At 43.0% G+C, this 18,188-nt stretch overlaps 1 protein-coding gene across 3 annotated transcripts in view; it reads left to right on the forward strand.

The window, feature by feature from the left end:
• HDAC7 (histone deacetylase 7) overlaps window positions 1-18,188 on the forward strand; it is a 252,155-nt gene that overhangs the window by 169,486 nt on the left and 64,481 nt on the right. For all 3 annotated transcript variants that reach the window (XM_081321844.1, XM_081321842.1, XM_081321843.1), the window contains 2 exons: window positions 11,342-11,541; window positions 13,104-13,194. In XM_081321844.1, the coding sequence (XP_081177970.1) occupies window positions 11,342-11,541; window positions 13,104-13,194 (291 nt within the window). The remainder of the gene's footprint in view (window positions 1-11,341; window positions 11,542-13,103; window positions 13,195-18,188) is intronic.

The following is an 18,188-nucleotide window of genomic DNA, read 5'->3' on the forward strand; positions in this document are numbered from 1 at the left end:
TGTGCCCCTGTTGTGGGCTTCCCTCAAGGAGTGTGTGTGTGTGTGTGTGCGCGCGCGTGCGTGCACATGCGCACGCGCACTGAAAGATATTTTCTGTAGTGGGTACACAGATTGCATCCCAGCCAGGCAGCAAATCTTGATGGTAATAAATTGATCGCTTTGGAAAAGAGCCATTAATCTTTCTTAGTCTGTCAAAACTGGCCATCCAAAGATCTTTTCCAAAAGAGAAGCAGTATTTCCCTCCACCACCCACGGATTGTAGGCGAGGGGCAGTATTTTGTTTGCTTCTCTGTTTTGCACAATCAGAAGCAATTGTCTGGTAGGATCAGGAATACGAGGTGACATATGGAACCAGCAGCCTCTCCTACCCCCCAGAAGGTTCAAAATAATTATTTGACAAAAGCCTGGTCTGGAAGTATCTTTTCTGCATCTGTATGCTGTCTGCTTGCCATTGAATCAGGATTGTGCTTAGTTGACCTTCTCCCCACCTCACCCTGTCAACCGGTGCCTTCCAGAACCTCACCAGCATTTACTGCTACCTGAATTGTGATCTTTACTGCAATACAAAGGGAGAACGATAAAATATGTGTGTGATAAGTGTACAGGCTAACTATAATTAATGAAATGAAATATAAAATATCTTTGTTCTGGTCTCAATTAGTCCAGCCTCTAACATACTAGCTTAGTGAAGCCTTTAACTCCGTAACAGTAATTTATTCCTATTTTAACTTATCAATCACTGCTAAATCTTCACGTTCACAAGCAGTATGTCTCCGAATGGCAAGTCCTTGGGCAAACTGATAAACAACAGTGATTCTGATAAAAGGGGAATATTTGTAGCTCAGGGTTGAAATGAAGGAACGTGGTTGTTTTCTTGCAGATGTTTCATTACCCAAAGTAGCTGAGTCCTAGCAGTGCTACCCCTGATTTGAATATCTGCAGGAAAACAACCAAGCTCAGAGAGCACCAAGAACCAACCCCTCACAACAGTGATTGTCTTCACGTTGAGTACTTGATTTTTGTGAGGCAATTGAGAGCTGTTGAAAGCAAAGAGCTACAGTTGAAGGCATGAGGGGGTCTCTGGCCCTTCAGGTTTTGCTGAACTATAACTCCCAGAAGCCCCAGTCAAGAAGACGTAATGCCGACATTCATAGCTCAGCGGCAGCTGGAAGGCTGAGATCTCAATTCGCCTAGTATTGAAGACAATCTGATGTAGAATAACAGTTCAGAGTTTGTGTGTAAAAACAAGACTCGTATTGTTCATCCTTTTCTAAAAACGGATCATACTTCATTCACATGCTGGGAAGTAGATAGGAAAAAGGAAGTGATTCTGGAACCTTGACCCATTTCTGTTTTCCTGCTCTTTACCTGGCCTTTCATGTCTTTTCCATGTCTTTAGAGTGGGGGGGGAGGTGTGATTCAAAATTTATCACTGAAGAAACTGTTAGCTACAACAAAGCAAAACAAAATTTTCAGAACCCTAGTCAAGCAGCAAAGCTCTAGCAACCAAGAACTTTTAATTAAAAAATGTGATTTATGTAGGCAAATATATGCAATTTTTTTTAAATTTTTTTTATTTTAATTCCATTTATATCCCGCCCTTCTCCAAAGACTCAGGGCAGCTTACAAGCTTAGCAGTAGCCTTCATTCTATGTATATGTCTGCTTATTAGGGCTTTCACACACACCCCAGCGGCATTATTACAAAGTCAGCTTAATTGCCCCCAACAATCTGGGTCCTCATTTTACCTACCTCGGAAGGATGGAAGGCTGAGTCAACCTTGAGCCTGGTGGGATGCGAACCTGCACTAATTGCAGGCAGCTGGTGTTACCTAAGGAGGCATTAGCCCACTGCTCCACCAAGGCTCTTAAAATTAAAGTTCTTTTTTCCTCTTAGTCCTTCATTGAAACCATGTCGAATTTTTAACCGTAGGCTTCTGCAAAACCTAGTTTGAAAAACTTTGTCTTTACAGTATACAAGAGTAATCATTAAAAATGAAAGTGACAGAAGTAAGAAAATATATTTTATTTTATTTTTTATTTTTATTTAGTTGTATACGGGCTTTATTATTTTTACAAATAACTCAAGGTGGCAAACATACCCAAACACATCCTACTATTACTACTTTCCCCACAACAACAACCCTGCAAGGTGGGTTGGGCTGAGAGAGAGCAGCTGGCCCAAGGTCACCTAGCTGGCTTTCATGGCTAAGTGGGACTAGAAAGTCTCCTGGCTTCTAGCTTGGTGCCTTAATTGCTAGACCAAACTGGCTTTGTTCTACCTTTTCTAGTCTTTCTTTACCCCCCGTGGGATAGGGCGCGCAACTTGGGAGTCCTCCTAGATTCGCGGCTTACCTTAGAAGATCATATAGTAGCCGTGACTAGGGGGGCTTTCGCTCAGGTTTGCCTGGTGCGTCAGTTGCGGCCCTATCTAGACCGGGAGGCCTTGTGTACGGTCACTCATGCGCTCGTGACCTCTCGTCTTGACTACTGCAATGCTCTCTACATGGGGCTTCCCTTGAAGACCACTCGGAGGCTCCAACTGGTACAGAATGCGGCCGCGAGAGTTGTCTTGGGAGTTTCCCGGTACTCCCATGTTACACCTTTGCTCCGCGAGCTGCATTGGTTACCAGTTGTCTTCCGGGTGAGGTTCAAGGTCTTAGTGATGGTTTTTAAGTCCTTACATGGCATGGGTCCGGAATACCTCGGGGACCACCTGCTGCCGGCGTCAACTCCCCTCCACCCTGTGCGTTCCCACAGAGAGGGCCTCCTCAGGGTGCCTCCGGTCAGAGAATGCCGGCTGGTGGCCCCCAGGGGGAGGGCCTTCTCTGTGGGCGCTCCGGCTTTGTGGAATCAGCTGCCGGTTGAGCTCCGGATGGCACCGGATCTCCGCTCCTTCCGGCGCGGGTTAAAGACCCACCTATTCGAACAAGCTGGCCTGGCCTGATGGGGAGTTAATTTAGGGTTTTAAATATTTGTATATTTTATTGTTTTATTTCGGGCATTAATTTAATTCTATTTTAACTTTTGTATTTTTGTATTTTTATTATATGCCCTGTTCACCGCCCTGAGTCCTTCGGGAGAAGGGCGGTATAAAAATTTAATAAACTAAACTAAACTAAACTAACTAAAGAAGCCCCCCCCCTCTCTCCCTCCCTCCCCCCTTCTCTCTCCCCCCCCCCCTGCTTCTCTCTCTCTCTCTGTCTCTTTCTGCCACCACTTTATGTCAGGATGGTCCCCTTTCAGAAAATTCAGTAAATAGAGAGGGAAGTTGCAGAGAAAAGTGAATTTCCAGGAATCCATTAGTTGGAAGCGTGCACAGAGCTGGCTGCCAGGCCCTGGCTTCAAGGCAGCAGCTGCTCTTGGGAGAATCTGCAGGAGGCGAAATGCCTCATTAAACCGCCACCCTTGTATATCCAGCTCCACAAAACAGAACCAGGGACATGACGAAAGGAGCCCTTTTTGTAACCATCACTGGGAAAGATGAGGAGATGAAGGTACTAAAAACTGCTGCTCCTTCCATCTTTCCACCTTTTGCCACAGGATTAGTTCGTACAATTGGCAGCTGGGAAGGGATTTACGGGGAGGAGAGAGACTCCCCTGCAGATAGAAAGCCACCATATCAGGAAGGACAGGCATCGTCATCGCTGACTTTATTTATTAAAAATGTGCATGGTATCTATCAGCGCTCAGCCCAATTAACCACTCCGGAAGGGATTTGCGGTACAGGTAGTCCTCGACTTACGACCACAATCGAGCCCCAAATTTCTGTTGCTAAGTGAGACATTTGTTAATTGAGTTTTGCCCCATTTTATGACCTTTCTTGCCATAGTTGTTAAGGGAATAACTGCAGTTGTTAAGTTGGTAACATGGTTGTTAAGTGAATCTGGCTTCCCCATTGACTTTGCTTGTCAGAAGATTGCAAAAGGCAATCACTTGACCCCCCCGGGACACAGCAACCTTCGTACGAGTCATTTGCCAAGCATCAGAATTTTGATCGTGTGACCCTGGGGCTGCTGCAATGGTCATAAGTGTGAAAAATGGTCATAAGTCACTTTTTTCCAGTACTATTGTAACTTTGAATGGTCACTAAACAAACTGTTGTAAGTCAAGGACTAGCTAGTACTTGCAATCCAGACTAAAAGCAGTCTGGGAAATCTGGTAAAAATAGACTTCACAAACAACCTTCCCTTTAAGGGAACGTTCAGAGGTTGGATTCTTGATGTATGAATTAAAGATATGGGCTGTGGTCTAGCATGTTTACTAGCAAGGGTAAAGTCCAGTGAATTCGGAAGGAACTCCTGCCTGCTAAACATGGATACAATGAGAGCAACAAAACCTACCAGAATAATTTCATTATTTCTTTCTGCTGATCATATAACCGTGGGGCCGTTTTGGGGCCCCTAAGAATGATCCCTGTGATACCACTGCTCCGCGAGCTGCGCTGGTTACCGCTTCTGGGTTCAATTCACAGTGTTGGTGATCACTTTTAAAGCCCTTCATGGCATGGGTCCAAGGTTACTTGAGAGTCCGTCTCATCCCATTGGGATTGGCCCTTACCACTCGTGACAGCAGAGGAGGCCTGCTACGGATCCCGCCAGCCCACTTATTCAGGCTAGCGGGCTTGAGGAGGAGGGCCTTCTCTGCTATTACTCCTGCCTTCTAGGATATCCTGCCCCTCTGATGTGAGGTTGGCCCCAACCCTCCTTTCTTTTCATCAGGGCCCAAAGTTGTGGCTGTGCCAGTCGGCTTGGGACCCCAGTGGCGGATCAGCACATCCCATCTCACTCTGCCACCCACCCCCACCCCCCCGTCCTCCCCATGTGATTTTAAGGTTTGATTTTTACATTTTTGTTTTAACGAAGATGTAACTATAAGCCGCCCAGAGTTACCGTATGATAAGATGGGCGGCCAATAATATTTTATATAATATTATTATAATATAATAAATATAATGTAATATAATAATATAATATAATATAATATAATAATATAATATAATATAATATAATATAATATAATATAATATAATATAATATAATATAATATAATATAATATAATATAATATAATATAATATAATATAATATAATATAATAATACAATACAATACAATACAATACAATACAATACAATACAATACAACATAATATATGCTGAATTTGAAAAAGAGAGTCCTTCCCATATTCTTACTGGTGGGATTCAGTCCACTGCAACTTTATTCCCCCCTCCACCTCCTTCCTCTGCTTGTAGAAAGTAAGCACAAGTCTGTTTTTATCTTAAAGGCAGAACTCCTCTGACAAACGTGTGTAACAAGAAGCTATAAGCTGCTTTTCCTAGAGAGGAAAATCTTGCAAGACTGGGCAATTTTGAGCAAACAGAAAAAGTTGTTGGAGTGTTTATGTGCTTATAGATGGGGATTGCTAAGGAGTTTCTCTGAGAGCAAAAACAGGCACGATGAATTGTGAGGGGCATGGGGTGTGTGGACAATTTGCTTGTCTCAAGTGAAAGCTGAGAAAAGGCTAACAGGAAAGAAAAAAAAAGCAAATCTGTCCTTATCTTCTATTGCCATTTTCAAATTCAGAATTGGTCTCCCCCGCCCCCCACGAGGAAAGCAACACTTGCGCATTGTAGTGGTGTGATACATAGACGCACGTACCATTTTAAGAGGAGATTTAAAAGAAGAATATAACTTTTTGTTCATTTCAGATATGCTGGATTCCTCTTTGCTGTTTCAGATTAATTGCCATAGAGCGGAAAGGAAAACAACTTACTTAAGACTTACTGCTAATTTAGAAGTATGTTATGGCAGCATGCAACCATCGGGTTTTTTTTTTGATCTCGAAAATGTTACACAGGGATAGATCTGGTTAGTCTTGTTGTTAGTTAGTGGGAGACTGCAGGAAAACCCAGGACTGCGGGCTAGATTTGAGAATGAAAAAAAATCCCAAGAAGGATTCTATATATAAACCACTTCTATACTGTTTCTAACAAAAATATATGGAGATCTCCATGGAGTTTATCTGAAGCTGAGCTTCTTCTGGTTTTTCTTTTTTCCCCCCCTCATGGAACAATATGGTCATGCAGGTTCTTTTGTTTATAAAAGAGGATTCAAGATCAAGGACAAAACAGGAAAAGTAAAATGCTTGACTTGGTGGGCTTAATACAATGGACTCTGCAGAGAGCAAGCAAGAGACTCTTATTGCATGGATTCAGGAAGACCAAGAGACATTAGGACGGAGAGGGGCCAATTCTTTCTTTTTTTTTTCTTTTTTCAATGCCATTCAAAGCAAAAAAAAAAAGTTTGCAGTTTCTACATGATTTTTCTCTCCAACCTCCATATCACATCACTGGAACTGCAGTCAGACAGATCTCTGAACTACAGAAATGTCTGGATCACGTAGGAAACCTCTTTGTAGGGAAAAATAACGGACTCTCCCCCCCCCCCATGTAGTTCAAACCCTCCAGGTTTTGCTCAGGTTTGCTGAGTCCTTGCCTGGAAATGCCAGGTAGGGTTTAAGTTAAGGAAGGGCCTGTTGCCTGTAAAGCACATGGACAGCTGGCAAGTCTCATCCCTTCTGTAAACGGATGTATCTGTTTTGCAAAGACCGGTATGTTTTTCTGCAGACAGATGTTGCCCGTTGGCAATCGTGACCTTGCAGAGTTTTTCTTCCGCAGATCACAAGAGGCTGTTTCTCCATTGGAATGAATGGCAGCCATTCAGGGATAGGAGCAGAAGTGAAGTTCACGGTCGCTGTTTTCAAACTAGAGCAGGAAACCTGTCTTTAGTCCTTAGAAAGAAAAGCAGGTTTTTAAACCTCATTTTATGAGCATTCCTTCTGATTGAAAACGGGTTGAGTCTATAGCAGCAATTCATACCGAGTCATATCAGGGGCCTGCTGTATAGAGGGTTGATCTGATACAGGTCCTCCTCGACTTACAACAGTTCATTTAGTGACCATTCAAAGTTACAAGGGCACTGAAAAAGATGACTTGTGATCATTTTTCACACTTACGATGTGGTCACCTGATCAAAATTCGGATACTTGGCAACTGGCTCGTGTATTTATGGTGTTTGCAGGGTCCCTGGAGTCTTTGCGACCTTCTGACAAGCAAAGTCAATGAGGGGAAAAAAAAATTCACTTGAGCAATCCTGTTACTAACTAATCAACTTGCAGGGATTCAGGTAACCACTGTGGCAAGAAAGATCTTGATAAAATGGGGCAAAACTCATTTCACAAATGTCTCATCAGCAGAAAGTTTGGGCTCCATTGCGATCGTGAGCCACCGACCACCCGTAAGTGTACATAATTTTATTTATACTTTTCCAACAAGAAGATAAAAAAAAATCAATACAAACCAATATAAAGTAAGGAAGGAAAAAAGAAATCCAAGAAAAAGTCAGAAGTACGAGAAAAGAAAAAAAGTTTGAAGACAAATAGGAGGGGGGGGGGAAAGATACAGAAAAGCAGCTTCCTACATTCACAGCAGCTATAAGTGCAAATATATTTGAACTTTTCTCTCTAACGTTGCATCATGTTCTTTTTCTTTCTAATCGTGGGCAATCCTTAATAAAATTCATTTCCCAGGATGCCTGTGTTGCCCCTGAATTTAATTTGGAGTGGGCAGAAAATAACATCCTTGGTTTGGGAAAAAGGGTTTCCCGATTTTGGAACTAATTTCTTTCTTTTTTTAAAAAAAAAAAAGTTTTTCTACTTGTCCCCTGAGCCTGCTTCTTCTCTTGGCACAATCCACCAAGACAAGTTGGAATTAACTTAATAAAGACAAGAGCCTCCAGCCGGCCTGCTGGTTGGACAAAGCTGACGCTGTTCTGTTTTTCCTCTTGTGGTGCCCTCTTCTTCTGCCTATTTCTTTTGGTTTGGCTGATAATTTATGTGTGTATATATGCATGTGGGTGCCTGTGTGTTTGTTTTCACTTTGGCTGTTCTCCCGATTATCTGCGGAGTGCAAAAGTGCCAGATTGTATCAGAAATTATAAAAGCAAGTGTTTTGCCTGCTGTTGGGTGGTTTGGTGGGCTTGTTTCTAAGTGTTCGGAGGGAAACGGTGCGATTAGTGGTTTTGCTGTACGGGGTGGAATTTTAAGCTGGCTTCCTTATGAAGAGTTTGTTAGAGTTGATGGGGGAACGAGAACAGGATAACCGGGTGAGTTGATTTGCCACTGCCCACAGTTAGTCTGCGACACGCCATTTTCAGCTCTGCAAAATGCCCATTGTCCAAGAAAGCAAGAGAAACCTGCAAATGTCTTTAAAAGATCAGTCTGTCTTCTAACACAGGTGGTCCTCGAGTTACAACCAGAGTTGAGCCCAACATTTCTGTTGATGAGACAGTGGTTAAGTGAGCTTTGCTCCATTTTACGACTTCGCTTGCCACATTTTGTTAAGCGAATCACTGCAGTTGTTACGTTCGTAAACACGGTGGTTAAGGGAATCTGGCTTCCCCATCGACATTGCTTGTCAGAAGGTCTCAGAAGGGGATCGCATGACCCCAGGACACTGCAACCGTCATAAATATGAGTCAGTTGTCAAGCCTCTGAATTTTGATTGCATCACTATCGGGATGCTGCAAACAGTCGTAAGTGTGAAAACCGGTCATAAGTCACATTTTTCAGTGCCGTTGTAACTTCAAACGGCCACTGAACAAACTGTTGTAAGTCGAGAACTACCTGTATTTTCTCCTCTGTCTCTCCAGTCACAGTGGGTGGAAGCTTTTTAAATGAAATATGTGGTTCTCAAGCCATCTCCCAGGTGAGGTATAATGTAATACAATTGAAGTACGCAGAATGAGTTCCATATTCGTTGCAGCTAAATGTCTAGAAGGAGGGGGAGAAGTTGGTTAATTGCCCTGCCTAGTAGGTGGAAATACCTTCTTGACATGGCTGATCTTGGAAAGAAAAAAAAACTAAACTAGATCAGACAAGCTTACGGTAGATCTGAAGGCCAAATTGGGAAGTTAGAAGAATGTAACGCCAAATGCCTTCCGTATTATTGCCAAAAAAAAAACCCAGCATAGCTATGCTGTTTGGTCAGCTCGCTAAGATACTTACTGGATTTGAGGCATATCTACATCTTCCATTTTAATCATTCTCAAAAAGTTTTAAGAAAGATTGGAGTCTTGCTTATTTTCTTTGGACTTGAGCAGTTTTGTCTAGGAAGCAACTATGCAGGGTGATTCTGGACATCCAGGCTGACTGATTGATTTGAAACATTTCTTGTAACTACAATTTCAAGAGCCAGTGTAGTATAGAGATGAAAGTGTTGGATGGAGAGCAGGGAAATCCCAATTTAGGGCCCCCACCCTCACCCGTCCCTACCCTCAGCCATGGAAGCTGAGGTGATTTGGAGCCTACCCTCAGCCATGGAAGCTGAGGTGATTTGGAGCCTATCACACACACTCAATCATAGTTACTTCTATAGGGTTGTTGCGGGCGAAGAGAGATGGGAGTGCTGCCTTCAGCTTTTGAACGAAAAGTAGGATATAAATCAAATAAATGGGGTGGTGGGTGGGGGTGGAAATAGGATATAAATCAAATTAATGGGGGTGGGTGGGGGTGGAAATTAAGTTTAGAAAATGAAGTCTGCATTTCTCTCTCACCAGTGTTCATTCTGTGGCTAGAAAAAAAGGACTCTCACTTCTTCCTGGCTTCACTTCTGTTTCACTCTCCACTCTCCACTTGCAACACCTGTCAATCAGTGATCCATCTTTTTATTTTTTTTCAACGTATGTGATGCTGCTCAATCACTAGGATTGTAACCTTCTAAAACTTTCTCCTAAGTGGCATCATCTTTAGCAAATTAAGTGGGTGTCTGTCAGAGAAAGGCACAATTGTAAACTTAATACCTGGAATTGCTCATCTGCAATTTTTCCTGCTGTTTTCTAGATAATAGATAGAATCTATTTTATTTGTTAGAATTTTGGGCAAGTAATAGCATGATTTTTTTTGGTATTAACTGCCTACATATTTTCCTCCTGGTAATTTGTTTATGTATGATACGATATGCGTGTGTGCCTGTGTGGGTGTTTGATTGCATGGTGCCTTGATTTTATTGGAATATATATCATAAAGGTCTTTTGGCAGAAAGATAGGCTATCGTTATTTTAAACTGCAATGCAAAATAAATTGAATAACAACACATGAAGGTAGTCATCATCCTGTGCAAAATTACATTATTTGTTTGCATAAATTAGTTTACATCCAAGATGTGAGGCATGTTTAGGTTGCTTGGTTAGTAAGTATCTTGGCAGAATCAGTATTGAGACTGATAAATTATTTTCTAGAAAATAGTGATGTTCAAGGAACCTACTTCTTTCTCTTGTCTGATAGAAGTTTTTTCATGTTAAAAATGAAACACTCAAGTGTTTCTCAGTACATACACAACTGTATTGAGTCTCATCAGATGCAGTAGAGTAGGGAGACTGATTTGAATTGGGATGCGGGCAAGAGAAGGAGGCAAATGTTATATAGAGTAGGCTGCATTTTCATATGAGACAGATACAAATACCTTAATCAATTCGCAATTGTGACGTGTTAGAAATCCATTGGATTTCCTGAGACCTTCTGAGATTGGCTGAAAACGTTTGATGTATGTGAGTTCAGCGGTGTTTTGCTGAACACTGCCAAGCCCCACTCTCATATTAACTAATAGGCAATGTTTAATTTGAAAATTATGATTTCCAATTTCAAGATGCAATTTAGAGCATAGTTTCCCTTTAAAAACAGTAATGTCCTTTTGTAATGGCCAATACAGGTGTATGTGACACCACCTTGCAGGGTTTTTTTTTTAGTAACTGTCTTCCCTTCTGGGAAGATTTTTCAACTTCCAAGTCTAGATATGTTACTTAGTTTTTCCTGGTTGTGGCCCTCTAAGTAGTCACCAGGCCCAACCCTGCTTGGTGCTGAACCCAGAGAAGGTCCAACCAGGTGCTGCCACCTGCTTTCTAAATCCCAAAGTACATACTTATTCAATCTGGTACATTTTCCTCCCCTGCCTGGACGTTCTGAAGTTCTTTGATGTGCGTATTAGCCTAGGAACAGCAGATCGGGTGTGTGAGACTTTTATCAAATTCGAATTACTCCAAGCATCTTTTATCTAGAATGTAGGAGGACTGCTAGGCATTTCAAATGAAGAGTGGGACTCAAGGGTTGGGCAGCTTTCTGAGGCACTAGTGCGTTTCTGATTCCAACTTTTGGAAGTGGGAAGAGCTGGGGTTCTAGAAAAAAAAAAGAACCCCAGCGTGGAACATGACTCTAACCTGGAGAAGTTAGACTTCCATCCAGAAATCAGGTGGGGGCAGGTATTAACCAATCTTCTTTTGTGTTTCAGGAGGTGCTGTGAAGCTCTGCGTCTCCCTGCAGGTTCCCCAGACCATCCCCATGGACCTGCGGATTGGACAGCGTCTTGCCAAACCCAGCCCAGACACTGCTTTACTGGCCCTGAAGCAGACACAGCAGCTACAGCACCAGTTCTTCCTAGCAAGCTTGCATCAACAGCAAGTGGAACAGCTTACTCGCCCGCACTTGCGGGTTAGTGCAGCCATTATGTTGTTCAGGGTCAACCTGGGAAATAAGGAAGGGGAGGTGCAGATAGAGTCTAGGGAGAAGACAATCTCGGGTCCAGCATTGTCTTGACGTGTTTTAAAGTTTCCTGGAAAAAGATAGATGCAGGAATATGAAATTGATAATGGATTTAACACGAGACCCACATTAAACGATATATTGAGATAAAATCATGTAACCGGCATTACAGAGGTATAGAATTGACCAATATGTCAACCCCCTTCACAGCAGTTCAGAGTTTCATGGCAGGGTTTAGGTTTCTAGACTAAAATCTCTAAACCTACTTGAACTTCTGTTATACAGAGGAATTGAGGATTCCTGTCAAGGTCAGAGGTCATTGAATTACTCATTGACCATCATAAGAACTGGCTATGGTAGGGGTAGGCAACCTTGGCTCTTTTATGACTCGTGGACTTCAACTCCCAGAATTCCTGAGCCAGCCATGGCTCAGCTTGGAAACCTCTCCCTTTCCCCTCAGCATGGCTGCCTCAGGAATTCTGGGAGTTGAAGTCCACGAGTCATAAAAGAGCCAAGGTTGCCTACCCCTGGGCTATGGGATAGGGTCTAGTGGCACTTATAGAATCTATAAATTAGTAGGTAGAACTTTGCAACCAGACCTGATTTCACTAAGATTGATGCCTGGAACGCTCCCTCCAACCCGGTACTCTCTAGATTCTTGGACAACATATCTCAATGGTTTCAGCTACCACAGCCAATGATGGAGATGATGGGTGCAAAATAGGCTGGTAGGCATCGCTTTGAGAAAGGAAGTTTAGAATCTTATTTTTAATTATTTATGTTACATATTTCTTTAACGCCCGTCTCCTTCAGGGACTTACTTTTAGGCGTGAAAACATATGCTATCAACCAGTAGCCCTTTCCATCTTAGTGATGAATCAGCCTTGGCAAGAAAAACTGCCCTTGCTTTGACATCTCTCATGTCCCACTGATATCTCATATTGCTGAAAGTGAGTACAGGAATGGGGAAGGCAAATTATAACATCTTAACAGATTTGTAGCTTTTAATCGACACCTATAGAGAACCTCCAGCCTACAATTGCAATGGGCAAGTAGGACCTAATTAGTTGACAGGAATTTGTTGATTGTCTCCTTTCTGACCATAAGACCACTGTCACCTTACGATGCCCGTCAGGTTCCAACTGCTCTGACCTACTTGCTCAGTTTTGCACAGACATACAGGGTCCTCAACCAAATCTGCTCCTGCGAACCTACTGACCTCTCTGTTACTCGATGCAGTTTGTCTCTTGGCATGGTGTGTGATCCCCTTCCCCAATACTTCCCCACTGAGACATTGTGACAGTGTGGAATGGACTCTGATGTCATATGAGCTGTCCTGGGAGAAATGGCAGCTGCCATCAGTAACTCCCTTGGCTAGGAACTGGGGAATCTTATCCTCCTAAGCCAGATTCATCAGTTGACCTGCCTTATCATGGTTTCTTCCTGGTTGAAGAAATGGCCAGCCCTTGTTTTGTGTGTCCATTCATTTTTTCATTTATCATCTTCTGCAGGTGCCCATGGATCCTCCGCCCCAAGACACCGTCCCTGGAAAACAGGAACAGGAGTTGCGACTGCTCTTGAATAAAGACAAAAGCAAACGCAGTAAGAGGCTTTCCCTTCTCTCCTCCCCCTTTCTTCCTTAAGAACACTTCATGGCTGTGCCAGAAATTTCATTCACCTCAGTCATCTCTTCTGACTTTTGGTTTCTTTCTTGGATTGGAAAAAATGAATTCTTTTCCATGCCATGCGCCATATCCAAGTATATGATTGTGTTTATGGCACATGACACAGGTCTATTGAAAAATAGTTGACTTTGGTTAATAGTTGGATAGGAAAACACTAGAAAAATCCCAAACTTCTATGTGGGGGGGGGAAACGCCCCAAAAGAAGGCAATGGAAAACTACAGTTGTCCTGGTGCCAAGGAGCAATGTGCATCTATTCTTGTAGACACCAGGAGCTGAATTGAGCTCAAGAAAATCTTTGTCTGGTATTGAAACTTGAGGTCCTATTAAAATAATTGACGTCCCAGTACCAGGGGGATAATAGAAGACCAAGAATTGGAGAAATCACAAAGTATCGAGATCTGAAAATTGAAGTTGAAAGTTTATGGCATAAATCAGCCATGGTAGTCTAAGTCATTATTGCAACATTGAGTGTCATACCCCCAAAAAACTTAGAAAATCTGCACAGTGACAACATTTTCGTCTGTCAATTAAGGCCACACTGCTTGGATCCACAGACATACTATGCCAATACATTCAAACATTCTATGTTCTTGGGAAGAACTCTGTGTATGAAGGCTAAAAAACTGGTAACTATTATTTCACATTGTGTGTATGTATAATAATAATAATAGTAATAGCTAGAGACAACTAAATAGAAGAGAAAGTACTTGGCAGGAAATCAGAAAATACAAAGATCTGCAAATAGAAGTAAAATGATTGTGGCAAAAGAAAACAAAAATAGTATCAGTCCCAAGTCCATGAAAAAGACTTGATAGTTGTTTAAAAATGCCATCTTGATGACTGTGCAATGAACCACCACCGTCATTATTAAAATAATTATAGCAACAGCAATAGCACTTAGACTTAGATACCGCTTCACAGTGCTTTTACAGCCCTCTCCAAGCGGTTTACAGAGTCGGCATATTGCCCCCAACAATTTGGGTCCTTATTTTACCAACTTCGGAAGGATGGAAGGCTGAGTCAACCTTGAGCCGGTCAGGATCGAACTGCTGGCAGTCAGAAGAATTAGCCTGCAATACTGCATTCTAACCAGTGCACTGCATTCTAACCACTGCGCCACCACGGCTCTTATAGCTTATCAAACCTGTATGCTGTTCAATTCTCAATGACTCTGGGCGGCTTGGAACAACCAAACAATACAAAATACAAAACAATCCATAGCATAGAAATGATGGTAAAAATTCCTACACGCAGGCTTTTGTTGCTAAACATCCCAAAGATAAGAATGCCAGAATGTGGGCACGCAGAAGACAAAAAAACAGGTTTTGTTATCTGTAATAATTGGTGAAAGAGATCTGCCTTGATGTTAAGCTGATAAAGGGAAAAAATGGCATCTGGTGGTATTATAAAGACTAACTCCTTTACGCTTGCATAACCTTTTGAGACTGTTTGTATCTGATGCTACAGTAAAAATTCAATAGATGTCAGAGCAGGAAAGGTGCAAAACTGCAGTCAGCCAAGAGTTTCTTTCCTGGCTCACTCTATACTTCATCGAAGTTCCTGAGCTAAATTCAGTCCCAATTCCTTGTGGAGTTTTATCCCTTGGTTTGCAGAACTAGAATTACATGTTTACTTTCCTGGGACCCATCTCATGATGCTACCTAAAGGTTGGCTCTCCGTTACCATGTCCAAGGGAGACTGTCCCGGTGATCTTTTGTTGTTTATTGCACCCGATTAATAAAGCACCTTTCCCTGCTCTGATTTGCCAAGAAGCAATCTGTGAACAGGGATTTTTAAAAAACAAAAAAAACACGGATCGGATCTTGGGGGTCATGTAGCATAATCTGATGGACAATGTTTCCAGTTTCATTAAAATATAAAATTCCCCTTTTCCCCCAAAATAAGACCTAACTGGAAAATAAGCCCTAGCGTGTTTTTTCAGAATGCTCGTAATATAAACCTTGCCCCCCCCCCAAAATAAGCCCCAATTAAGATCGTCAGACAGACAGACACATTTAGTATCGTATTTCTCCCAAAATAAGACCTAACTGGAAAATAAGCCCTAATACGTCTTTTGGAGCAAAAAATAATTTAAGACCTGGGTTTATTTTCAGGGGAAACACAGTTGTTACTTTTTATCATAAAAGCACATATCAGCAGGGAAGGAATTTTGAAAGTCTAATCAACCTCCCCATTGAGATTTTCTTTTAAGATTCTGGTAATCATTTAGTTCTCGCTGCTGCCACCCTTGTGAGTGGGACTGTAATTCAGTGTCTGCTGTGTCCTTTGTGTTGGGAAAAAAGAAGGGTTCAAGCCTTAGAAGATCTAGCCAGAATTCAGAAAAGGCTGAACTTGCAAGCTGGGAGGATCACTGTGAGAGAACAGAGCCAATACTGAGTCAGACTGATCCATGGTCTCACTTGGCTTCAAGCATCTTTCTGTGTTATATCCTTGTTTAAAAAATAATAATTCCGAACCTTCATGAATGAATGAATAAACAATACAAAAATGGTACGTGTGTATACATAAATACAAAGATACATATGTAAACTTTATATACCCGTTATACAATATATCTGTACATACATAGATATATTACATACACACATACAGATGCATGGATATTTAAATGTGCATATACATTTACATACAAGTAGATTATATATACACACACATACATAGATACTAGCATATACTTGCAGGCAGACTAGTCTCCCTTTAACTCTTTGTCAGTCACAAAAATTTGAATACATGTGTGTGTGTACATATAATACATATACAGCTGCACATACTGTATATGAACACTCATACAGCATTAATATATGTATATATGTACACACGATGTATATGAGTGCATACTTATATGTATATGAATTCTGTGCCTCTCTGTATATATATCTATATCTGTCTGCATATATATATCTATATATATCTAAAACTATTTTAGATATATCTATATCTATATATCTATCAGAGAGAGAGAGAGAGAGATAACAGCATTAATATGCTATTCAATAGGAGTTCAGGTTATACTGGAGGTCATTTTAGTCATTTCCATCAACCCATATTTTGGTATAAGATTTAAGATTTAAGATTTATTGAGATTTTTATACCGCCCTTCTCCCAAAGGGACTCAGGGCGGTTCACAGGGCATAAATATAAACAACAGTACAAACATTAAAAGATAATTAAATTAATGCCCAAGTTAAAACCAGAATAATAAAACAAACCTATAAAAAACCCAAGTACCCCCATCAGGCCAGACCCGCTAGTTCGAATAAATGGGTCTTCAACCCGCGACGGAAGGATCGGAGGTCTGATGCCATCCGGAGCTCAACCGGCAGTTGGTTCCATAACGCCGGAGCACCCACAGAGAAGGCCCTCCCCCTGGGGGCCACCAGTCGACATTCCCTGACAGGAGGCACCCTGAGGAGGCCCTCTCTGTGGGCGCGCACAGGGCGGAGGGGAGTCGACGCCGGCAGCAGGTGGTCCTCGAGGTATCGCGGACCCATGCCATGTAGGGACTTAAAGATCATAACCAAAACCTTGAACCTTACCCGGAAGACAACTGGTAACCAATGCAGCTCACGGAGCAAAGGTGTAACATGGGAGTACCGGGAAACTCCCAAGACAACTCTCGCGGCCGCATTCTGTACCAGTTGGAGCCTCCGAGTAGTCTTCAAGGGAAGTCCCATGTAGAGAGCGTTACAGTAGTCTAGGCGAGAGGTCACGAGCGCATGAGTGACCGTACACAAGGCCTCCCGGTCCAGATAGGGCCGCAACTGGCGCACCAGGCGAACCTGGGCAAAAGCCCCCCTAGTCACGGCCACTATGTGATCCTCCAAAGTGAGTCGTGAATCTAGGAGGACTCCCAAGTTGCGAGCCCTATCCACAGGGGGTAAAAGCTCACCCCCCATAGAAAGAGGTGGAACATCCCAGGTGTCTCGGGAAGCCGGAATGTACAGCCACTCAGTCTTGTCAGGGTTGAGTTGAAGTCTGTTCCTCCCCATCCAGACCCGAACCGCCTCCAGGCAACGGGACATCACAGCGAGGGCATCACTGGGGTGGTTTGGGGTCGAAATAAAAAGTTGGGTATCATCAGCATATTGATGATACCCAACTCCAAAACCACGAATGATCTCACCCAGCGGTTTCATATAGATGTTGAACAGGAGAGGCGAGAGGACCGACCCCTGAGGAACTCCACAAGCGAGAGTCCTAGGGGTCGACCTCTGCCCCCCTGCCAACACCGACTGCGAGCGTCCCAGGAGATAGGAGGAGAACCACTGAAAAACCGTGCCTCCCACTCCCAATCCCCTGAGACGCTGCAGCAGGATACCATGGTCGATGGTATCGAAAGCCGCCGAGAGGTCTAATAGGACTAGGACAGAGGAATACCCCCTATCCCGAGCCCTCCAGAGATCATTCACCAGAGCGACCAATGCCGTCTCCGTGCTGTGCCCGGGCCTGAAACCCGATTGGTAAGGGTCCAGATAATCCGCTTCATCCAGGACCAGAGGGAGCTGATGCGCCACCACACTCTCAACAACCTTCGCAAGAAAGCGAAGGTTGGAGACTGGACGAAAGTTGTTCAATACAGCTGGGTCCAAGGCAGGCTTCTTGAGGAGAGGTCTCACCACCGCCTCCTTCAAGATGGTGGGGAAACAACCCTCACTCAAAGAAGCAGATATAACCGCCTGGAGCCAGCCTCGTGTCCTCTCCCTAGCTGCATAAACCAGCCAAGAAGGGCACGGGTCCAATAAACATGTGGTGGAACTCAGCTTCCCCATAATCCTGTCCACTTCATCAGGGGTCACAGAATCAAACTCCTCCCAGATAACATTGACAAGACCGCCCGTGTCCTGATCGTCAGACTCTGCCCAGCTGGAGTCCAAACCGGTCCGAATCCG

The sequence above is a fragment of the Vipera berus genome (assembly GCF_964194415.1).
Source record: "Vipera berus genome assembly, chromosome: 2".
Taxonomy (NCBI): Eukaryota; Metazoa; Chordata; class Lepidosauria; order Squamata; family Viperidae; genus Vipera; species Vipera berus.